General features: G+C 38.2%; 1 protein-coding gene across 7 annotated transcripts in view; it reads left to right on the top strand.

Moving 5' to 3' along the window:
* The window catches only part of SPOCK3 (SPARC (osteonectin), cwcv and kazal like domains proteoglycan 3), a 318,573-nt gene that overhangs the window by 99,128 nt on the left and 193,595 nt on the right, over positions 1-25,850 (top strand). Inside the window, exons 1-2 of one of the 7 annotated variants that reach the window (XM_080591789.1) lie at positions 18,915-19,021; positions 19,230-19,415. The exons of 2 other annotated variants lie outside the window; for them this stretch is intronic. In XM_080591789.1, coding sequence (XP_080447915.1) covers positions 19,230-19,415 — 186 coding nt within the window. In that variant the 5' untranslated portion in view covers positions 18,915-19,021. Of the gene's footprint in view, positions 1-11,505; positions 11,549-18,914; positions 19,054-19,229; positions 19,416-25,850 lie in introns of those variants that run through there. 4 more of the 7 variants (XM_080591792.1, XM_080591791.1, XM_080591790.1 and 1 more) reach the window with 4 other exon arrangements.

Here is a 25,850-nt window from a genome sequence, read left to right on the forward strand (position 1 = left end):
CTTTCATTATGTGTACATATGGCTGGGCTATACACAGACTGTCAAAAGACATGCCTTGTTAAAAAGTACAGGTGAAATAATGTTAAATAAACATTCTAGTTTGCTTGGAATTGACCTTAGCTTTATAAATCTTTTATAGGAATGCAAGGTCATATCTAATGATGATTGAAGTCAATGGAATAAATTGTAATTTAGAGACCAATAATAGTTTTCTACATTTTTTAAAGAAGAATTAAGATTTGTTAACATGAACATATTCTTACAAAAACAAGTCTAACAGACATTGAAAATCAAAACTGCTTGGATTTTCACAAGAGTACTTTTAAAAATTGTAGCATTTACAAAGTATATTAAGTGTTGGAAGTTACTTGACAACTTGAACCTATTGCAGGATTACTGAAATATTGCAAGACATAAATACAATACAAAATAAATGTATTGAATGTAATTTAAAGAGTGACCTAAACAAATTATGTTTTGTCCTGAATAAATAAACTCTAAAGTGACAAAGAAGATTAATAATTTTAAAGGGAGTACTGGTGTGTACGTAGTGAATAGAGTACTGAAACTCATAACTTAATTTCACTTGGGCTACCTATTCAGGAAGGGATGCTGTGTTGCCCATTGGCAACCCCTGCCTGTATAAAACTTTAAAGAAAAATACACACGAGTGAAATACCGTGGCTAATAGGAAAACATGGCATAAAAAAATAAATAATAATAATTAAAAAAAGACGATAAGCTATTCAATTAGATCCTGTTCTATTAGAACGAGAAGCCTTACACCAGTTTCAATACATATTTGGAGATGAAGATAGTCTATAGAACTGTTTATAAGGGATCTTTTTATTTGAAATGTTAGGTTCACTGTACTAAAGAAAAGAGCAAACAAAATATATAATTCTGAAGGTTTCTGTATGAATTGTCTATCAATATATGCCCACTAATTAATGAAAGATTTGATTCATTTTTCCAGTGCTAGAATAGGGTAATGACCTAGTCTTTCCAAAAGAAATAATCACAGAAGACTATTGCCATGAATGCATCCTTTAGCAATAATTATCTTAGTCAGAAATTAAATAGCCTTAGTAATAGGATTTAGACCTGAATTACTCCTACTCTTGCCTACAAATTGATTGTCTTTCAAAATATTATTTTATATTAATTATGTATCACTGTAAAATCACCCTATATTAATCCTAATAAAACAACGTTAAATGCTTTCATACCTCCATATTAATTACACGTATATGGAAAATTGGTGGAAGAGAAAATAGATATGTGACTTTTCAAACTAACTGATATTTCCAGTGAAAAGGTGGTTGTAACCATGGAAATAAACTCCAAGTTTTCTAGCTGCTGTACTAGTAACTACTTGTATAAACAGCCCACCAGAAGTGGAACAACAAAAAGCCTTGAAGACTGTAACTGACCAAGCAATGTTCATGAAATCATTTAATTTTAATTTAACTTTAATCATACTACAGGTCAGATGAATGGCAAAGCAATGTAATTACCTCTCCTGGCTTTTACAATGTGTTGTGCTTACCAGGGTCTGAATAAAAAAGTATATCCCTAGGCCTCACTTGGAAGTTAGACTTTTTGGTTCTAACTGGGTTCTATCTGATGTGATAAAATTCTCTTTAAAACAGATATGCAAATGTTAGATTAAAAAAATACAACAAAAGATTGAGGAATGTTATCATGAAAAAAGTGAAAAAGATTGTGTGTAGTAAAATCCCACCAACTTTACACTGAAAACTGTTTTTTTGAAGTCTATTTTGAAAGGGAAACACATGCAGCATAGATTTTAGCAGTATTCTTATTAGCTGCAAAAGCTGAGCACCTGTTTAACACTAATATGCACATTTTATATGTACATTATTGACCTCATAGTGAGTTACAAATCTGAAACATCTAAATCCATACCTTGACTATCAGACTAGTTCACATACTATTAATACAGATGAAAACACACAATGTTTTGAAATGAAATAGTGAAATTGAAGGAGAAAATTTAACCAAACTAGAAAATCAAACTGGCTAGCCGTGTTTATTAATGCCTTAAGCCATCTCTAAACACTGTACAGAAAAAGGAAAACACAGATAATGAAAATTGTCATAAAATTTAAATAATAGTCATTGTAGAGAGTAATGCTTTTTAAATCTTTCTCACCATTTGAGTAAGTACTTTTTTTTTTTTTTTTTCTCCCTCAGTTATGTTAGAAGGAATCAGATGTCTTATTTCTGTTGACAACTTTTAGGCTTCCTTTCTTCTCTCTCTGCCCACTGCTCGTTAAAGAAGTTAACTTACGTTGTCCTTGCCTTACATATAACTCAGTTATCTCAAGTAATGACATGCATGGGGCTGCCCATGAAAGTAAAGATCACTCCACCTGAATTGGGTGGTAAGAGTGGAATATCTTCATCTTAAAAAGAGAATTTCTCAGAGGAAGGAAAACATAAGCAATCCTATATCAAAGAGAGAAAGTGATGAAAGATGAAGTAAGTAAACATTCAAAATAAAATATGGTGGCCTTTCTTTACGTTGTTACTGCTTTGCAAGGTATCTTTTTTCTCTCTTTTTTGATCTTGATGTGGCATGCCTTATGAACTGTCTAACTGCCCAGGCATGAAACTACTGAATGGCAAGTCTGCAGCTGCTGAAATTGATCTTATAGGAAGGCTAATGGAAAGAAGGCTAAACCTTTTTGCTGTGGATGAGCACTTCTGGAGATATGCTGTTTTTCAGCTCTATTAGGTCAAATTTGGAAAGATCTATTAGACTGTAAGTCTTGATTAATGGGAGAACTTGAAGGTCTGGTACCTTGGCACAAGAATATTTTAATGATGTTTTTGCAAAAGTTCTTAATTCACCTAATTTGCTTCAACAAAGCTGTTTGAGATAAGATATTATTGCTCACAGATGACTAAGCCCTGCATAGTTTTGTTGGTGTTCATTTGCAAGGGCTGTTCACAAAGTTCAATCCACAATGACTCCTTTTGGTGGGATGCTGAAGGAATTAGGGGAACAGAGAAGAATATGTAGAGCGCAGCTGGTCTGGGAGATGGAAAAGCAGCTTAGTGCTGCCAATGTATTATTTTTTGCTATCCAAAAGCTGTTTGAGACCAATACCTCCAGAAAGAAGTTCAACAAAAGGCCAATACTTTGCTGTGCCTCAGTGGAGAAACAAAGGTGCACTCAATCTCCTTGCATTACAAGTGTTTTTCTACAGAATGAACTCTGTCTATTACAGACTCTGTTTCCAATAGCTGTACTGTGTTCTGTGGGGATGGGGCCTGTTACTTGTGTGTGTAATACTGCATCCAGAATACACAAAATCTAAATTTAGCACTGCCCAGTTGAACTCCCAGTTGTTTTTTTTTGTTTGTTTGTTTTTCTTTTGTTTTTTACTGGCAAGAAAGAAAAATGTGTAAGTTTGAAAATATATACTTTAGTATTGTGTTTGCAGAATCATATTATGAACAATCTAGTGAAGCTTCTTGAAAATATATATAACTGCAAAGATGAAATTTGGAATACTTTGTAGCAAAAGATAAATTGTACACTTGTAGTAAATGTTTTGCATTTTGTGAATGCTTTGAAGAAAGAGTAGTTTCTTGAGGGACAATTTGAATGTTTTATTACAATCTTATAGATTCTGTGAAGCATGCTGTAGTTGAGGCAAAAAGAGGGTGGAGGAGGGAAAGGACACTTTTTCACTGTACTCGTGTCCAATGGCCCTTGGGAAAGGTGTGCGCTCATAATAAGCTTACCAAATAGGTGTAAGCGGTACTACTTTTTCTTATGTAAGGAAACTGATGGACAAGGAAACTGATAGATAACAGGATTCTTTCTGCCATTAAAATACACTTTTAAAAGTCTCATATTCTTCTGGCAGCTTGAAGGACAGAATAAAATGCTAGTATGAGGTGGAAGAGAAATTGCTTTAGACTGCTATTTCACATTTAAGCAAAATCTGTTATACTATTGGTTTCTTGTGTTGAAAAATCTATAGCTGTTTTAAACCAAACCAAACATGCAGAATGACAGAACATAGTACATACAGGCTTGCTATTTGTGTCAAAGTCTGTGTACTTCAGTCAGGACACACCAAACAAGGAATGTGAAAATATCTCCCTGGTTATAAAAATCCTCTTTTTGCAGCTGTGTCTAAACTGGGGGCTTCTGCCAGTAGACAGGTAACAACAGCATGTGCTGATCTAAACGTTATACTTGATTTCATTTCTTATTAAAAATGTCCTTTTTGAGAGAAACTGTCAACAGGTGGGTGGATACTCCTGTGTGTGCCATACTTTGACCTAACTTGTAGAGTAGAAGCGCTTCACATAGAGTAATCAGTGTTCTCATACTCCAGAAGCCATTGTTCCTTTTCTTGTCATGATCTTATCCCATGTAATTTGGGCATTTTCCCCCTAGTCCAGTGGTCCTACAACATTGCTCTATACTCTTTTTCTTTTCTCAAAGGTTGATCCTGTACAGTCAATAGTGTTCCCATCACTGTTTTAGAAACAGTAGGCATAATTTCTATAGAATTATAGCTACTACTATGCTAATTTGAAAATGAGAAACATGAAGGTAATGAAAACACACAATAGTGTTAGGATGTCTTGTCCACTTGCCAACTAGTTCTGCACCTTGGCAACTGCTATGGAAACACAAAAATATGAGGGCATCCTTGAAAGTACAAGGGAAACATCCACCTCCCTGCTGATGTATGTCAGTGCAAAAGTGGTTTACAACAGGGATGGCAGTCAGTTATGTACACTGATGATACTGAAGCTTACAGAGAAGGTATTCTAAACAATGCAGAGAAAAGAGGCAACAGAGCCTCAACATGAAATTCCTTGATGTGTTGTGGGTGTGTAAACAAAATACCTTTGGGAGTACCAGTGAATCACTGGAAGAGTTCTATGATATTATTATTGGTTTAATGGAAAATAATGCTCCAATCCTGGAGTATGGCACTGTTTAAAAATAATAATGATAAAAAAGAAATTGAAAGCATTAGGTGAAAAGAATAAATATGAAATAGGGGGAAAAAAAGTTGAAAGCAAGCTGTCTCTTCCACAGCTAGACAAGTTACAGAAGTCCAGTGTGCTTGGCTGACAAAGACTTAAAATAATGCCTTAGAGTGCCATTTGTCCATTGTAAATTGTGGTGCAGCGCTAGTGCGGTCAACAGTGGATTATTGCAATTGTTTGCTGTAGTTGGCTCAAACACTGGTTTTAAAGGATCCGCAAAGGCCCATTTTAAATTAGAACTGTGATGCAGCATTTTGTTAGAACTGTGTTAGAGCACTTTAACACAAACTGAACACACCAACAATAACATTCAAAACTTATCAAAAAAAAAAAGGAACTAAATTTTGTACCCTAAAAATGTTGAGTAGAAGCTTTCTGCTTCATCTTTTACTATATCTGACCTTTGGTGCTGGTTTCAAAGTGGCAGAGATCATAATATGACTGCTGTCTTGGCTGGGTGGATGGCTTTGGTGCTTAGAAATACACTGAGCTGCCTAGGAAGTATAAACAGTTCCACACATGTGGAGGTTTTGTGGGTCTTTTAGTAGCATTTGTTTGCTGTCTGAAAAGGACGTACAATCCCCTTGCACTTCTCATTACAACTTTGGGCTGGGCTGTTTTCTCCAGGAACTATTTATTTTGGTCTTGTCTCCTTTGCTATTTCAGAATTATGACCCATGCATGAATTTTCCTTTTGTTTTCCTGAAAGTGAGTTTATGATGAACAATGAATTTTTTTTTGCCTTTTTTTTTTTTCACAAACTGTTACCTCTAGGAAAATAATAAGTGTTCAGCCATTCTGCGTGAAATTTCCTAAAAACAGCAGTAGCAATGTCTGATTATATGGGCCACATATGCTCTTCATTAACAAGAGAAGACCTTTCCTTTGACAGATAATCTGGTTTACTAGGCACAAACACATAGATCTATTAATTTAGGCTTACAGAGTGAGAAATTGTCTGATTTCCTCAGTATCGATAGAACAATTGCAGATGTTTTTCAGGTGCCCTGAGAAGATGATGAGTGGCTCATGTGTCTAGCATCTAGCACATCATCTAGCACAGTGTTAGTGCAGTGTGATAGCACTACTTGCCTTCTTACTGCAGTACTGTAGGAGGGAAATGAGATGCTAAGAGGAAATAAAAATGATTCTAAAGACAGGCACAAAAAACTTCTACTGACATTAAAATGCTAGTCGCTTGTAGAATCAAAAGGGTGCATGGCTCTTACTGACACTCTTCTGGATGCTTCTCAGAGAACAGCAGTCCTAAAACATGTGAGCAGTCACATTGAAGTGCCAGAAAAGCTCACTATAACTCTAAGGATGTAAGTTCTAGTGTCTGCAGAGTTTCCAGGATCAAGAGTTTTTATGATCCAGTTACACTGTAAGAAACAGAGAAACACACCCGTTGTCAAGTGATATCCACTTTTACTATTAATAGTTTAAGTAGAAAAGGAATGGAAAAATTATTGCTAAGACGACGCAAGTATAGGAATTGTGTTTAAGAGATGCAAGATGAGTTACTACATCTTGACTGATGTTTAAAAAAAATAAGAAAATGTGATTTTCAGTAATCACTAGGGGGCACTCCTCTCCTAAATACATCACCAAAAAGGACCAGACAGTACATTTCTCAGTGACAGGAATATGAACGTGGGTCTGCTAAAAGTTTTCTGTTTCTCAGAGTAAATGCTAAAAGGTAAAAATATGTTGGTAATTGCCCTTGTGTCACATTCCTCAAATTTATGAATCTGACTAACTTCAATTTAAAATGGAATTTAGAAATGTTGGTTTCTTTTTAAAAAAAGAAGAGTGTTTCTTGAGGAACTAGTACTTTTAATGTATTCTCCTTGATTTCTTGTCTGTTTATGAAGAATATTATTAAATATCTTATTCCTGCTTAGAACTCAACAATGCTTGCACAAGACTGTCATGTTCTTAATCTTCATTGTTAGTTTGTAATCATTAACTTAACATTAGTTAATCCTTCCCTTATTCGTTATCCATATACTTTTGAAGAAATTTATAATTTAATATTCTTTGACTTAAAAGAACAAAATATGAAAGCTTTCCAAATATTCAGTGTGTGATCATTGCTAACTAGAACTCTTCAGACCTTTAACCCAGAAGAGTATTTTGATTCCCTACAAGTACCTTGGCACTGTATGTAGGACAATACAAAACAAACAAACAAAAAACACACAGTGCGTAGGACAATTGGTAAGTGGGTCAATCAGCGTAGGATCAGGGAAAGGAATAAATCATGGAATGGCTTGGGTTGGAAGGATCTTTAAAGGTTGTCTAGTTCCAACCTCCCTGCCATGGGCAGGGACACCTCCCACTAGATCAGGTTGACCAAGGGCCCGTCCAGCCTGGCCTTGAACACTTCCAGGGATGGGGCAACCACAGCTTCTCTGGGCAACCTCTTCCAGTGCCTCACCACCCTCTCAGTGAAGAATGTCCTCCTAACATCTAACCTAAATCTCCCCTCCTTTAGTTTAAAACTTTTCTCCCTGGTTCTGTCATTGTCTGCCCAAGCAAAAAGTTGCTCTCCATCTTTTTTATAGGACCCCTTTAAGTATTGACAAGCTGCAATGAGGTCACCTTGGAGCCTTCTCTTCTCTAGGCTGGACATCTGGAGCTCAGCCTTCCTTCATAGGAGAGGTGCTCCAGCACTCTCATCATCTTCGTGGCTCTCCTCTGGAGTTGCTCTAACAGGTCCACAAATTTCTTGTGCTGGGGGCCTCAGACCTGGATGCAGCACTCCAGGTGGGGTCTCACAAGGGCAGAACAGAGGGGGACAATTCCCTCCCTTGACCTGCTGGCCACTCCTCAGTTGATGCAGCCCATGATGCAGTTGGCCTTCTGGGCTGCAAGCACACCCTGCTGGCTCATGTTGAGCCTTTCATCCACCAGAACCCCCAAGTCCTTCTCTGCAGAGCTGCTCTCAATGAGTTCCTCTCCCAGTTAGTGCTCGTGTCTGGGATTGCCCAAACTCAGGTGCAGCACCTTGCACTTGAACTTGAACCTTATGCGGTTCACATGAGCATGCTTCTCCAGCTTGTCCAGATCCCTTTGGATGGCATCCCCTCGTTCTGTTGTATTGACTGCACCACTCAGCTTGGTGTCATCTGCAGACTTGCTGAGTGGTGCACTCAATCCTGTTGTCTCTGTCATTGATAAAGATATTAAATAGTGCTGGTCTCAAGAATGAAGAAGGAAAAAAAAAAGAAAGTAGTGTCACTATAAAACATGAAACAATATTACAAGTCAGCACTAGTTGATTTCAGTACTTAAGTTTCTTCAGTTTAGTTTGCAATAACCTCTTAGCAAAACTCAGCCCAAAATGCAATATAGGGTTAGAACAATGGTCACATTAGTCAACATACACATATTCTTTTTCAGGCTGGGAAAAGTGCAGTGAACAAGTTATAGAAAGGACAGTTATATTTTAAATACCAAGTTTGTTGTTAAGAGAAAAGCATTAATTGCATGCTCTGTAACTGCCTGTCTCTTTATACCCTCTGTGTACATGGCCTAGGATCAGGGATAATCAGATTCAAACATAATTCTAAGTCTTTAGTGATTAGGGCAGACTTCTGGCATACTTAACGTGACCTGGTATGTAATGATCAATGTAGTCTATTCATTTAGTGTTTTACGTGGCAGTTATAATTTGCTTCTATCATTCTGATTCTATGTACCATTGTCAGAACAATTTCTGGACAGCAGATGTCAAGATGAAAATTTCATATGCAGAAGTTCTATGGCACTGTCTAAAAATGTCTTTGCTCTGTCCATCAAAATATTTCTTATCAGCATAGCTTCCATTTTAGTCTGAGAACTAATATATATTCAAAAACCATTGAACTTATTCTCATGCTACTAAGATAGTTACAAGTTTGATGTCAAAAATTAGAAAGTTCTATGTCATTCTCTCACTGCTGGTTTTCAAGCTTCTCTTGGTGCATGATTCCCTCCCTCTACCAGGAGCACTTCAGATGACAATGCAATTGCTTATTGTGAGTCTCTCACAGAAAGAAAGGATTGAGTCATCTCAGCATCATGACTCTGATGTGAACTAGCACTGTAGGTGGTCAGCAATGTAAAATGATGGGGAGTGACAAAGAATGGGGCTGTTCCTCTTCCTTGATTAAAAGGATGTCTTCTATCCCGTGACTAAAACTGTTCCTATTATGTAATTCTGAAAACTGAGAGACCCTGTTATTAGGAACAGATGGTACTTCGATAGAGCTCTGATAAACACAAGCCTAGATGCTATGTAGTATTTCGGAAAAACTGGGACACTGATTTCTTAGAATTTGGCTGGATTTGTATAATTTAATGAATGTAATTTGTATAATTTAATGAATGTAATGCCTCCTTCAAAGGTGTTGATATTTTGGGGGTTGGATTCTCAAAAATGCATGGATCTACATTAGGAAAACATGGTTTGCTTAGCATGTGGGAAAATTGCCATCTTAGAGAAATTTAGATTTGAGACTGGATTAATGGCAATTCTCCTGGCAGTATCTTGTGCCCTTTGAGCCAGATCATCCTAAAGGAAAATCATCATTATGTAAAGGGCATGCAAGTTTCCAGCAGGTTTGTAAATTGTTTTCCAGACTCCTCCTCATGTGTAAAAAATTTCATGCCTTTCACATCTTCTTTCATGTCAAATCTACAAGGAAAATCGTTGTCCTAAATCTTTCTGTAGAATCAAAACTTTTTAAATATTGTGTATGTGTGTGCATGCTTTGATAGCACTGAAATGAAATGTAAATTTGAATTTAATTTAATCTGAATATTCAGAATTTGAGTCTAAGATAGCAGTAGAAGTAATTTGACTAAACTAATTCTTTATTGTCTAAACACTTTGGGTTCCTTTCCTCGCCTATGGTCTACCTAAGAAGCCAGCTGGTAAGAAATTTCCAGGTCTCTGAGCAGGCTCTGTGGCTGAACTACAGCTTCTACAATCCATCATGGTCTCCTTTGAGGTTTAGACATACATCTGGCCCACAGAGATTGGGAATATGAGGAATTTAGTCTTTGAAATACAGCAACTACACATTGCAGCTAATTAATTATGACAAACACACAAATTTACCGTTCAGTTACTTTTTGACAAAATGGAATCTTTCAATTTGGTTAAATAAAGTGGTTAATTTTTATCTTGCTATGTGAAAATCCACACTGTATAAGTAGAAGCATCATCCAATAGGGGGAAAAATGATTTTGCAGATTTTTTTTTCTTTACCATTTAACAGGATTACCTGTTAACTGGAGTACCATGTTCTGCAACTAGGTCTCCCTTTTCTTAATTCTTTAGGTTTCCTTCCTTTCATCCATCCATCCATCCATCCATCCATCCATCCATCCATCCATCCATCCATCCATCTTTTTCCTCCTTTCAACCATCCTTCTTCTGATTTTTCATGTATCAAAGGTGCCAAAAAGATTAAAATAGTAACAAGAATGATCGTAAAGCAAAATATGTACTTCCTACATATCCTGATTAAGACAAAATGCCAATCGTGAAACACTGCTGACCATTCAAAATGAACAAATTAACAGCTCAGTATAGAGAGATTTGGCTGGACATTGCAATAATTTACAAATTTGTACCAGTCTTCCGAATAGCTTCATCAACGCCAGTAATCTGGAAGGGGGGCTGTAGTCTACAGCAGTGTTGTTTGTGTTGTGTCCTTCTTGTTTCACATCAATTTTCCACCTCTGAAATAGACCAAATATATGATTATTTATTAAGTTAACAATGCAGACAAAGCAGTCAACTGAAGAAAGTGAGAGGAGGAGAATAAAAAGATTGAAAAAAATGAGTAAAAGAGAAACTGGATATTTGTATTCTGGAAATCACAGAAAAGGCAATGAATTGGAAGAGAGTGATTCTGAAAGGCAGTGAGTGACAAAGACAAAAAAGGTAATCTTAATAAATGACATTTCTCTAAGCAGGCAATGTGCCATTGAAAGGTGTCCCACACCAAACTTCATAGTTTCATATTTCAAAATCAGGCACAAATGTGCAGAACCTCTTCTGAGTTATATCCCGAAAATCCTGCCTTATTCTTTGCAAGATTTATGATGCACTTTATTTAATTTTAAATTACACAGTAAGTTAAATGATTACAGCACACGCTTATAAAAAAAAATAATAGTTTCAAAGACTTAGACTGCATATCAAGGCTATTTGTAAAGGAATTGCACATAATTGCCCCTTATTGTCTCTAAATGATTTGGTAACAAGGTAAGACATACAGCATGTGTAATAGCGCCTACAGGCCCGAAACAAATTAATGTAATAGGCTCAAATGTGTACTTTCATTAAATTAGGTGTTTGATTAGAAATGGACTTGGCTCCAATTGAAGATGTGGTTTTGAAGAGGAAAAATATGCCAGTAAAGTAAAACCATGTAATTATGTAATATCTTCTGCAGGTATAGAAACAGAGCCAAAGAATAGATGTAGTTTGTGATCTGACTGTAAAGTAAGTAAGATTCATCTTCTCCCCTTGCCATACAGATTCCTTTAATGTTTACACTTGCTCCTAAATCTAACACAATAACTAAACGTCATTTGTTTTTTAATTATGGTTGTGTCAATAAATCTTCTTATTGATACTCCCTAAATCCCAGTAAATTACAGAGCAAAACTCTCTTGAATACATGTAGTCCTCCAGATTTAGAATCATAGAATCATTTATGTTGGAAAAGACCTTTAAGATTATCAAGTTCAATCATTACAATTTAAATCGAGGTCCAACCACTTTACATCAAGGTAAAGCTTTGTTTTAAGTGGATGGTGGGTTCAACCAGACTGAAAATTGCATCACTGTGGCTATCTAATTCCATAGTTTAATTCGTCAGCCTACAGTTACTCAATAAAGTATTCCAGGTCAACCCATCATCACTACAAGATACATGATACTTGTTGGGGAAAGCCTTTGCCCAGTTTCTGGCAAAAGAAAAGGTGATTATGTTTGATCAGCTAAGCTTTTACTTTCTCAAGACTTTAAATCTTTCCCTTAAATCTTTATACTTTCTGAATTTGGAAAGATTTCTGTCTTTCAAAAGCACAAAGCTAGGCCAAATTAGTAACTATTTTTGTAGCTACCAATTTTTACTCTAAATTATATGTATAGTCCCGGTTTCTTTTATTAAGCAAAAAAAAAGTTAACTTTTTTTTTTTTTTCATAAATGAAACTTTATATGAACATTTTAAAACATGATTAAAATGCTCTGGATTTGGTGAAATGCTCTGTAACAGTCTTGGTAATATGTCGATGTCTACATTAGATGTGTCATAATATGTGTTATATTCAGAAGATAGGCCTTGATAAATGGCTGTATCCAACAAACAATATCCAAACATTGTACTGTATCTGGTGCTTTGAGTAGCATGCATCAAATGTTTCATAGGAAAAACATTATTTTCTCAATAAGAGGGATTTCAAAAAAGACTTAAAATATGAACTGATACAAAGTAGAATATTTCTCAATTTCATAAATTTGATCAAAAATTGGTTTAATCAATTTGATTAAACAATGTCATTTTAATTAGTGTTTTGGGAAAACAGAAAAAACTAAACTCAGTTTTGCAGAAAAAAAGTAGAAAGAATCATTTAGAATGTTGAAAAATGAAAATGCCTTAATATTAGAATTTTATTTGCCATCAAATCATTGTTTTGCTTGTTACGTTATGTATAGGCTAGAGCCATTGTTAAGAGAGACATATAAGAATTTTAAGAACCCTGTCTCGTCAAAATAAGATGTAAAATCAGACAATGGCTTGTGGTCAGGGAGAGTAAACATTAGAAAGGAGATTAATTAGCATGCCAAAAGATCTTTGCTAAAATGAGGAGGCTACAATGGGGCTGAAAATCTCCAGCTGTGCAGAACTATCAGGAAGGAGGAAAAAGTGGTAAATGCAGAATCAAAAAGGACCCCTACCTGTTTAATCAACTACAATGATTAGAATAATTCATGGATTTTTCAAATTGTACAATGAACAGACATTTCTTGAGATGCTGGTGAGCTCCATAGGAAGGAAAAACAGGAGAGCTTGTTTCAGAGTAGTTCAGAGGAGAGAAAAAAAAGTTTTCTGTAGATATGTCACATGCATTTTTTCATTTTTTATTTTATTTTCAGTCTTCTTCAAAAGAATGAAGACTTAGCCTGCATAGTACCTATCTAGTTTGGGATCTGTGAAAAAGAGTTTCATTTTTATGTACTTCATCTTCTAGTTTTGTCTGTACTAGAAACACTTGTCCAGATAAGTTATACAAGTGGATTTGCAGTGACATAGCTCACTCCAGGCCCCTTTTTCCAAGCAATTTATAGCTTATTTCAAACCCCCAAATCCATAATAATTATTATTTTTTTTAATGAACCCAACAATAATACATTTTTCACCTCATAGTTTCATCCACAGTACCTTTTTCTGAACATAACTCAGATTATTATTTCCTACCCCTGGGGAGGAAAAGATTTTGTTTTTTTACAGAACTACTGAAAACAGTTAGATGAGAAGACTTTGCAGATTATAATGAATAAAAATAATTGAAAGAAAATTGACATGCAGACATACAAGATTACTCTTGACATCAAGACACTGTGTTCTAGATTTTAAAATATAGTTAAAATTGTTCACTGGATATGAAGAGAGTTTTACATTTTTGAACATCAGAAAATACAAAATGTTATTACATGCTTTCCTGTAGATACAAACTTAATTTTAACAGTGACAATAGCTGAAAATACTCAGTACTGAAAGTGAAAAATAAAGATTTCATATTCAGAGAAGAGGCTTATCTTGAACAGACTCTGGTCAAACAGCTGCTGAGGTTGGTGTGGAAGTTAAAGGATACATTTCTGCAGCTTGTATTTTATGAAAAGTCAGATTCCTCTGTGTTTAAAAGCTCTGGATGAAGAACTCAAAACCCATGAAATTCTCCTATCTGCACAGGCCTGAGTTCCAGGATTTATCTATGTGAGCTCTTTCATCTGCTGAGGTAGCCGCGGCTGTATAGAATGGCAGAAAGATTAGGTGAGATGTCAGGCAGAGATGTCGCACCAGTAGGAAGCCGTTCTGTTTTTCAGTTCTAGGCTTGTGAGGACTTGGCTAAGCCCTGCATTGAGATGGTTGTCTGCCCCTGATCCTGGACAAGCCCATTCATCATGCCTTATTCTGATGGGTGTATAAACTGTCAGTAGCACAGATAGATGTGTGCTTTATGCTGATCACCTGAGCTCCTGTGCTGTCTGGATCCTTGCTTGTGCTTTCTGGCTTTCTGACAGTAGTTGTGTCAGCAGAGATGCGCAGATGTTTAGCAATCCAATTACATTCCTGAAGAATGAGCATCTCAGAGCATTTACCCAACAGGGTAAATATTAAGGATTAAATTGCAATAACAGCAGAAGAATAGGGAAAGTCATAGAAGACCAAATTTATTAAATCTCGAGGTCTGCATCTGCCTGAAATTGAAGATGAAAGTCAAAGAAGATTACTAGAGATGAATATTTCAAAGCACAGTTCAAGACACAAGTATCAAAAGCCAAGGTGAATCTGAGATGCAGCTAGCAAAAGACTTCAAGGTTAATGAGAAATCATTATGAACATTGTATTAGTATAAAGAGGGCAAAAGAAAGGGAAATGGCCTTTGTGCAGGTGGAATGTAGAGAAAAGGTGAAAGCAGGGAAACGGAAGGAACAAGTATTTAAAACCTGTGTACCAAAGGTCAAGACCATGTAGCTGGTTAACTCAGCTGTCACAGCAGTGACAAGGAAGCAGCTTAGATAAGACTTTGTAGCAACTCTGTTTTATAATTTTTGTGAAAAATATGATAATTTTCATCATATTATGAACTCTCCCCCTGAATATTTATACAATTCCTTGAAAAAAAGTGTCAGATTTGCTAGCAGTTGCTTTTGAGAAACTGTGGAGAACAAGTAGGGTAACAGATGACTGTAGAAGTAAATGAAAAGGGTTTTAAGAAAAGTACCTTCAAAATGACAGTGTGTCGAGAAGGGATCAGAAAATTAAATTCCTGTTGTCCAACTCTCAATTTCAAGAAAACACAGGAAAAGATAATTCAGTACACTAGTTCTAAGCATCTGGATGGTAAAAAGAAGATGCATAGCAGACAGCATAGATTTGACACAAGAAATCATATCAAGCCAAACTAATTTATTTTTATGAAGCAATCCTTCTGCTCTGATCAACACTGGGTAGGCATAAACAAGGTGTTCCAGTGTTCAAAGCACTGATGATGAAAAAACAGGGAGACTGATTTGAAAAATTCAACAGGATAGTAGGGAAAGTGATCAGAGGTCTCAAAGCCATGGCGCAAGCTTGAAAGAATAGGGTAAAAATACGATAAAAAACATCACAGACAGGAAATACGGAATGGGAATCTGATAATACAGAAAAGACTACAGAACAGAGGAAGATATTAATTTGTTTTTCATGTTTATGGTGAAGATGATTGACCATCAGATGTAAGCTTAAACTGAAACCTTAAAAACTCAAGTATTGGAAACATCTTCCAGAGCCAGACTTGTAAAAGTCACTGACATAGAATAAGTGTGCAGTTTCCATCACTGACTGGGACTCAGTGGTGGTCTAATAATAGATTGAGATTGACATCTGCCAGGATTGACAAAATATAGCTGGTTTTGCTTGTGGGCAATGGAATGGCTACGTGTTTCCTTGGGAGTTCCTTCAGGGGAAAAAAAAAAAAAAAAAAGAAAGATTTTTAACTGCAAGGACTATATTATTGTATTTACATAAACTTCATGCTTTAGTGCCTTAAATGAACATATTCTTCATTTGCACAAAGTGGGTAAAGCACTTTTGAGGCACTGTTTTCAGGGCATAAATTTCTTTGTATTTCTTAATAATTTCTCAGCATGTCCCCTCTGTTTCATTATCAACTTATGCATATAAACTTTTCTTCCAGTGCAGCTCTAGGCATCTCTATTACAGATTCCAGCACCCTTTCATACAACATACATAATTACATATATACTTCCTTTTTTTTCTCTCCATCCTTTTCCATAAGCAACATCCATATTGTTTATGACAATCTACTACCGTTGTATGTGTATATTACCAGCTACACCATCTTCTCTGCTATCCCCCTGACTCCATCAGCTAGTCAGCTTTAATATTTGAAAAATCTGTCATACTGAAAGCTTGGAAAACATATCATATTTTGAATTTTGAAATTGAGAAGAAAGACATTTTTAATAATAATACCAGTATTTCTTAACAGAACAATGATGAAAAGAGCTATAGCTCAGTTTCTATGATCTCAGTTTAAAATTATGTACCTGTTACCATTAATTTGATTCTCTTACCACTACAGCGATACTGGATTCCCTGGCGCATCTTAACGATACCATTTTTAGTCACATAAGTATGTAAGAATGCAGATATACTTTCTGTGAGAAATGTAGTTATATTTAAAATAAAGAATAATTCTCAAGATACGAAAATTAGATCTTTGAAGAGTGGTGAAATTATTGAGGAAAAAAAAAAGAAAACTTCTTAGTTTCATCTTCAAAATGCCATTTCAATCAAGCATCATTTTTTGTGTGCTTGAAGAAATGGAATTACCAACTTGTGTAAAGTCCTTGATCAGAATGAGGCTCTTAAACCAATTATGTGGAGATCAGAGTGCTTAAAGTTATGAGGAATACATTTAGAATTATTAAAGGCTTCAAATAGCTTGGTTCAGGCAAAAGTACATATAATTGATCATTTAGTATGTGTTGTCAGTAGAAACTGTAGTCATCGGTGTGGAAGATCACTTTTTAGACAAATCGCAGTGAAACTTTTGTAAAACCCAAACCACATCAGAGCTCACTTTTCTAAGAATTTTTACTGAAAACAAATCCCAGCCACTTTTATTTCTATTCTCCAGTTATGGAAAGATGCACCATAACTTAAAGTACTGAATAATATTATTATAACTGAAAAAGTGCAATACAGATGAAGCAAAATCAAAACAAATTACCTCGACTGCTAGGTAAATGAAGCCACAAAATTGGGGATTGGGGTGTTTTTTTTTAAGTTTAAATAAGTGTTTTTTACCAAGGGGGGGAAAAAAGCTGAAGAAGAAGAAGAAAGATCATTAGTTTTATAGAGAAATTTCGTCTTTGCCAAAGGGCAAAGGGGCTTGTAGGAAATTAACATGAAGATTGACAAACACAAACTGGATTGTCAGAAAGTGATTGTATAAGGGACTGACTCTATAACCCCGCTGAGAATAACATGGCTGTGATATTGATTCTTGTTTAGCCTCTGTACAGTCCTTCCATCCCTTTGCCTTGAATTTTTTGATTCATTTATTAGAGAATATAGTATTATTCTGGGTAGGCTGCATTTTCAGTCAGGACATAAATCTTAATCTTGCAGTCATCCTCTGTATCTATCAGACTGGTGACAAGATTCTCATTGATTTTCGTGATACAGGTTTAGGAACAGAATGGTATGTATTATGTGGTGTAAGATGTGGGCTAGGGGACTTAATTCATACTTCGGTATCTGTCTATAGTTACAGTTTATGACCAAACTCAAAATTTGCTAGGATCGCTCAGAATCTCATATTCACACCTCTTTTTGCATAAAGTGGCATTTTTCTCCTTACTGAATCTGGGAATGTCTGACGGAGTTGAGCCTAGTTTCAACTCCAAAGGTAACTGTGTTTTACCATGGAGTACAGTTCCAGGTAATGCACCAGGAGTGCTGTGTTCTCTTAACACACCTAGTAGCCTTCTGGTGGGTTAGCCTGAACTAAAAGCCCGCCTGCCCACTTCACGAGCAGGGCAGGGAGAGAGAATAGGAAGACCAGGAATGAGAAAGTTTGTGGATTGAGATGAAAGGCAGGGAGACTGCTCAGCAGTTACTGCTGCAGACAAAAAAAAAAAGACCTGGAGAAAATTACTTTATTGCCAATTACTAATGTAACTGCTAATTTGGATAGTGGGAAACGAGAAGAGGAACATTAGGACAACCTTTCCTCCCCCTGTACCCAGGCTCAACTTCTCCCTGTGCCCCAAGCAGCAGGATGGGTTTGGGAGGGTGACAGGGTCCAGTCATTGAGTAAGGGTTTCTCTTTGCTGCTTCTTCTTTCTCTCATGTTTCCTCTGCTCTGGCATGAATTCTCCATGGGCTGCGGGCCTTCAGGAAGACGTGCTGTGGTGTGGGTTCTCCACAGGCCACCGTTCCCCTAGGTATATCCATTGGCTCTGGCGTGGTGGGCTGCGGTGGATATGGCGGTGCATCTCCTGCTTCCCCCAACTTTGGTGTTGGCCCTTTTTGCTGCTCTTTCCTTCCCCAGCTCCTCACAGCACTTTTTGCCCCAACTATGCTTTCCTGGAGGCACCACCAGCCCGGCCCGCTGGGCTTGGCTGTGGCCTGTGTGCCGTGCCCATGGTGCGGGGCTGACATGGGGCAGCCTCTCGCCTCCCCCCACAGCCTCCCCCAGCCACTGTGCCATGGGCACCCACCTGATGCACACCCGAAACGACGCAAGCAGTGCGAGTCTGGGGAATCAGGCACGCATCGCAGCGCTCGGTGAACTGGGTCACCAGGCGGGCTGGCGGAGCTCGAAATCAAATATGGAGCAAGCCACACCAGGGAGGAAACCGAACCAGCTCTGCACCTCGCCCATTTCTAAATCACATTTAACCAGCTCAGGAAGGAGGGCGGCTGTCACCGAGGGCTGAGCTGCCGTACGGCCGCCGCAGCTTCGAGCCCCACCAGCCGGGTGAGGAGCGCCGGGCTCGGGCACCTCAGGGCCGGCAGCCATCCCCCCCCCCCCCTCACCTCAGACCGTTAGCCCCGGCGCGGGGCGGGGCGGGGCGGGGCCGGGGGGCGGGCGGGGCGCGGGGTGGGGGGCTGCGGGCGGCGCGGGCAGGCAGCGGGCAGGAGGCAGCGGGCCGCCTTTCCGGCCGCGGTGAGGAGCGCGGTTGCGGGGCTCGCGGCAAGGTGACGGGCTGGGCAGCCTCCTCTTCCTCTCCTTCCCCTCGCCTCTCCTCCCTTCCCCCTCAATGCGGCGCGCCGGGCTCCCTTTCCACCTGCCCCTTCCGCACCCCTGCCCGTTTCGGGCGGGCGCGGCGTGGGTAACCCGCCCTCCCCACCCTGCCGTGTCTCCTCTCGCCCAGATGCTGAAGGTAGCAGCCTTGGTGTGCGTGTGCGCGGCAGCCTGGTGCAGCCCGGCGCTGGCGGCGGCGGCGGCCGGGGGCAGACCGGACAGCGGCAATTTTCTGGACGATAAGCAGTGGCTCACCACCATCTCCCAATACGACAAGGAGGTCGGGCAGTGGAACAAATTCCGAGACGTAAGTTCAGCCCTTCCCTGGGAGCGCCCCTCATGGGGGCAACCGCAACTTTATTTTCGCCCCCGATTTCATTCCGGTTCTTTAAATCCCCGGCGGTGCCCGGGCGCTGCGAGAGGAGGAGGACGAGGAGGAGGAGGAGGGGGGAGGTGTCGCCGGGCAGTTCCCGGCGCGATGCCGCCGCTGAGCGGCCAGCCCGGGCCCGCTGTGCCCCGCGGTTCGCCGGGCGCTCTGCTCGCACCTCCGGGGCCCTGCGGCAGCCGCTCCCCGCCCGCGGCTGGTGGCGGCGCGGGGCGGCCGCTGGAGCGGGGGTGGGCTGAGGAGGGGGCGCGCGGCGGCCGTTGGGCCCCGGCGTCGCCCCGCTGTGGGCTGGCGGCGGGCAGAGCAGGGCAGGGCGGCTCCTCACCTTGCCGTCCTCACCTCGGCGGGGCTTGGAGCGCCTGGCAGGCGGTGCCAGAGCCCCCGAGCCGCCCCGACCCCAGTCTCTCCCGTTACGAAACCCGTCGGTGGTTGTCCCCCTTGGGAGCGCCTCGCTTTCCTGAGGAGTTTGTTGTAAGTTTAGCAAAGCCCAATGCGTCTTCACGAGGCCGTCCTGCGGTTTTTGATGTCGCTTTTAATAACCTGAATTCCAAGCGGGCAAAATCAATCTCTCCTTAGCCTCGCTGCATTGCTTACTGGGTTTCTTTGATTTGGTTCACAACTTCGGTGTCAACAGGTTCCTCGTGCTGCAGCTTGCTGGTGATGGGTTTGCCATCGCAAGCTGAAGTCGGGGGCTCCAAAAAGTCTCATATTTTTATAAGGAGTCTCATATTTTTATGAGAGCTATAGTGTACTTGCCATGCATGTGGATTTTGGCTTTATATATATGCTGCATGTGGGATGCAAACTTGGCTATTTATGTTAAGTAACTAGGGAGGAAGAGTTACTGTAAGAGTTGTGGGAGAAGTTAATTCCACAATAGCTTCTATTAAACAGAATTAATTTAGCATGTGACAACACTCATGTTAGTGTTCAGATGTTTTTGTTTACTTGGAACAGCTTAAAATGTAATAGTCACATGAAAAATATTCAGTGTACTGTACCTTGGGACCTGTGTTTTTAGAAAAAAATGCGCAGTGCCATAAAAATGTTTTAGGATGAAAGGCTGCTGCTGGAAAGCACCAAAATAAGTACATCAGTTATGTTCTATAACGGGGCAAAGTTGTCTATGTGAGGACTACCCTGCGAGGCTGAAGAAGCTAAGTGCTGCCTAATGCCCGTCTCCTGGGTGCCCACTGACATATACTGTAATATTGGATATTAGCCAGATAATTTATTCTGTGACAAGTAGGTGTCCCCAAGGGTTTTAGGAGTGACTGCTCTGAGAAAGTACTGCATACTGATTCACCTGAAGCAGCTTACAAATAGGCTGGCTTATTTATTTTTACGCTGTTGAAGTTCTATAAGACTGGCTCTTGAGAGAGGAGTCTGCTTTTACTTCTTGTGCAGAATGCTTATATCCTATTGATTGTTACTTGATCTGGAATATTTATGGATGAGCCTCATGCTTGACAAGGCTCTCCCTTTAAAGCGTGGATGGCTTTCAGTAATTCAGAGCTGGAAAAAAAATAAATTATGAGTTAATCTACCTGCACAATCATGAGTTATAGAAAAATATCTTGTAAGATGCACTGATCAGCTGATCAGTTATCATCCTTAAATATAACACTGTGGAGAAGTTTTATTAACATCCTCCAGTTTTATATAATTAGCAAATTTACTTGAATGACTGACTGTAATTTGTGGGTCTTGAATTTGTGATTAGCAATTTGATTAATGATTCAAATGTTTCCCCCCTGTTACGGAACAGTGCAAATACACCTTAAACATATGGAGGGGTAACTGTCTTGCAGAGTTAAAATAAACATGGGCCTTGCATACATTTGTAACTTAATTCTATGTTTTCTGAACAGAGCAACACATTTGTTGTAGGCTTTAAATACCCTACAGATATATGGGTGAGATTGAATTCTGGTGTGAAAAGAAGTATTTAAAGGCTTAACTTTAGACTTAACTGACAAGACTGATTAATGTGGAAGATAATGACCCTGACTCTGGTCATTGACTCAGTTTCTTAAGAGTTTTAGGTCACAGCGAGAAAGAACATAGTCATTGAGAAAGGGAACACCTACAAAGCCTAAGCCAGAATATGACTTTGAGATTTTGTTCTGTTTTAAATAAAAAAACAATCTTACCAACCTCTAAAATGTCATGCTTGTCAGTAAAGTTTGTTATTAACATGATACTAATATTAGCTGACGTCATTTCAGTACTTTGTACAGTCAGAACTGTAATGACTCTTCAGTTCTCCTGAAAGATCTTGACCATTCCAACAAATCTGTTGAAAATGATGAAACAAATCTAGGAAAGAACTTTGCTTTACTTTGCCTAAACGTGGAACAGTGGGAAGTTGAGTGCACATCAGATGCTCTTTTCACATCTTTTCTTGTGCAAAAATTGAGAATAGGCTCTTAGAGATGAGACTTGGTGGGATGGGGATAGGGGAAACATGTTCTTCATATGGCAGAGATTAGCTCTCCCACCTTATACGTGTGATTATGTACAAGGCTCTGTTTGTTTGCTGGGGAGGAAGAGATTTTAACTCACTCTGCTTTTTCCTGTAGTCCAGTTGCTGAGTAGCGGCAGCTCTTTTGTCACTAAGTAAGTCTTGGAGTTGATGTGTTTCTTACATTTTTTCAAGCTGCCTGGTTAGGCTGCTTCAGCAGCCATGATGCTGGGATGTCCTAGCCCACGTGTTCATATCCCTTGTTTATCTCATGGCTGGGAATTGAGGTTCTTTAGTAGACACTAAGTTGGGGGCATCTTCTTATTTCATATTTCGCTATATTTATGGTGTTCTGTGCTAATGGTCTCATCCATGATAGTTGGACTTATATTTTTAATAGATACATTTTATAAAAATATGTACTTTGTCTAGAATGAAGATTATTCCTTTAAAAAAATGTAATTGAATAATGGTGTTACACTTACACTCTTCAACTTTTCACATCCTAAATCTTACATATTAAACATTGATTACCTATAATGCTCTGAATCTGTGGAGGAAAACAAAATTTAGGAATAGTTTATTTTCTCTATGATGTGATTCCAAATAATGATATTAATTTTAATGTTAAAACCAAACATAGTGTCTTTGTCATTTATAATCACTTCGTTGTTTTTTTTTGTGGTCTTTACAACCAGTCTGACAAAATTTCACACAACTGTCTTTTATATTGCTATCTGAAAGCCTTTCAGAAACTTTTTTTTTTAAATTCCATGAAACAACATTCTTTAGCATACCTGATTTTAAGTATTGATATTTGCAACATGTCCATATGTGTTAATTAAAAAGGTTGTATAATAAATGTTTGACATGCTAAATTTGACTTGGTGCTTAAGGAGAGCATTACTGATGATCTGGCTTGCTTATTAGTGATTTTTACTTTTTCACTTCAACAAGGTGATAATTTTAAACAATTCCTGTACTTGTAAATCTAAGACGTGTTAGGAACTTTGTAAGGAAACATGCTTGTTGTATATAAATGAACTCCAAACAACTCAACTATGGCATAGCACTGTTTTGAAATGGTGTGATCTGTTGATCAGTATGATCAGTTGCATCATCCTACAGTGTTACTGTCATCCTGCTGGATTGATACAATTATCAAAGGTAAAAAATGTAGGACGAAATTCAAGTAACAGACCTTAAAACCTTGTGTCGGATGTGAATGGGTAGTTTGCACTGTTAATGCTAGCTTTTATTCTGTTTCATTGTGCCTTCACCTCCAAATGTATTCTAAAGCACTTGGCAAGTTTGGGCAACTCATGTTGGCTTCCCAGATGCGTCCTTTGGAGATAAGTGGAAGAATGTTTTTCCTCGGTGAAATCTAAGCCTTGGTGTTTGGAAAAGAAGTGAAACAAATACTAAGTCTCCATACAGATTGTGTAATTGTTAGAGTATTCATTACTCTTTTTTTAGGCTCTGTTTTACTCTGTTTTTAGGCTAAAGGCTTCTTAAAAACAAATGCCCCCCCCCCCCCCCCCCCCCCCCCGCAAACCTAAGCTCCCCACCACCTCCTCTACATGTGATGTTTCTTTAGTGTTGTGAGCAGAACATCTCTGCATGATTGTTCAGCCGTATGACTGCATTTCTCTGCAACTAAAAAGGCCGAGGGCTGTTTTAAAAAGGATTAATCACAAGTTTTTTTGCACTTTGTTGTGTGATCACCATGAAAATATTTGGAAGGTTTTCATGTTTCTGGAGTGGAGTGCTGATAACCTGATTTGGTGAGAAGAAGGGCTCCTGCTAAACAAGTTTTTTTTTTTTTTTTTTGATTTGGCTAGAATCCCTCTTATTTTATATATTTCTTAGATTTTTTAACAGGATTTTGCAGATAGCTATGTTTAGTCTAAATGAATGAATTTTTTGTTTTAAGGCTGAGAAGGTTGACAGTCTAAAGTCAGAGGAGCAGTTATGTTTTTGTAGTTATGTTTTTGTTGAATTCATGATAATGGGATTGGCATCAAATACCTGTTTTAAAACTATAGAGTGATAATCATCCGGAGGGTCTCCATTCTAGTTTTTTAGCTAGCAGTATAGCATTTACTTTAGACTTTGTGGATCAAAACTTTATATTACTATTACAATATCACTTAAATATTGTTACAATATGACTTAAATATTTTCACTTCTCAGACATATGGTCTGATTTTTGGGTGGTCTGGTGCGGAGCCAGGAGTTGGACTCAGTGATCCATGTGTCTCCCTTCCAACTCAGGGTATTCCATGATTCTAAATAAATGCTGTTACACAGGGTGACTGGTACATGCTGTGCTATTTAGTTGACCAGTGAAAACTGAAAGTTGACTTAGGTTTACCCTCTAAAGAAGTTTCTTTTCTATTAATAATAATAATAATAAAAAACTTCCTGAGAAACTTTTACTGGAATCCTGTGAAAATAATAAAAATTTTTTTTTCCCGTGTAGTCCAAAAGACTACAGTTTGGCTGAATGCTGGCGCTCACTTTTCTTTCACTGTGGACAGTGATTAATGTTACTTATATATTACTTAGTGACTATGTATATATTACTTGTGAGTGTAGGCTTTGTTTGTGGCTTGTTCTTTGGTCCAGGTCAGTTTTTGTCTATAATTTTTCTTCCTATTGCTTGTTTTCTTGGTATTTTCCAGTCTGTCTATGAACTGACAGATCATTCTCTTTTCATAATGTCCATATACCATTAATGCAAAATGTGGTTATGTCATTATACAAAAAAATGTAGTTTCTTTAAAGGTACATACTGCTGAACTTTGTTGTGAAACTAGCTGCTCTGCAGTCTGTTTAATGACAGACTAGGATGTAGGCTTTTTTCTTTTTCAGTTTAAAGTAAATCTTGAAAAGTAGTTTTGCTGCTTCAGAATCATCTTGGACTAAAATACAGCCAGCAGCCAGTTGTGATCTTAAAGTGAGCTTTTGCTTAAAAAGAAAAGGATTGTATATAGTAAGTAGGTCACTAATATGCACATGATAGAAGGAAAGGGAATGAAAAAAGGATCATGAAAGTACTTTCTCTAAAGTCTTTAGGATTGGATAGCGCAGCACTCATCAGTCTTTCATTGCTGAGGTTAAGTCATTAGCTGTCAAAATTGGTTCATTAGGCTTATTTGTCTTGTACTTCTTACCATTCAGGGTAAATAAAAATATTTCTTTCCCTATTAGTGGGTGCGGCAGCTCTTCTACTACATACATGATAGAAAATCGTCATTATGGAAAAATGGAATTGCAGAACAAGAATGATCAAATTCTTCATTAAGTTGTCCTAGGCTTAAGTTAGAGCAAGAAGAAAAGGATGAGCAAGAAAAAGCTTCAAGATTCTTTCTGGATAAGGGCACCGAATCTCAGTTTTCCACATGCCAGCTGGTTATTTGACAATTGGTTATCAGCTATTCTGAAGTGTTGTCAGTGTTTCTCTTTTTTTTTTTTTTCATTGTGACTTTTACTTTGTATAATCTTAGTTTTATTAATATGGTGAGGGAGGAAAAACTTTGCAACCCAGAATATCTGACAGGAAGAATGAGTATTTTATACTTACAGTGGTCGAGTCTTAATGTAGTTATTATAACTGTATTTTAAACCTTGAAATATAGGAAAATATTAAGAATTTGTATTAAAATTATGGAAATTAAAAAAGCTATTTAGTTGTCTATCACTTTTTAACTGAACACGGTATGTTGTATTGGAAACCTTAACTTTTCATTCCTTTTGCATTGTGGGTAAAGGCTTCTGATTCTTATACGTACTTCTACGTTCTTCTCAAGTATGGATTCCTTTTTTCTTTCACCTGGTTGCTTTTCCTCCAGTCTGTTTTTGCTTGGTGTTTCTTGTAACAAATACTTTTTTTGTCTGCA

The sequence above is a fragment of the Anser brachyrhynchus genome (assembly GCF_964034855.1).
Source record: "Anser brachyrhynchus genome assembly, chromosome: 4".
NCBI classification, from domain to species: domain Eukaryota; kingdom Metazoa; phylum Chordata; class Aves; order Anseriformes; family Anatidae; genus Anser; species Anser brachyrhynchus.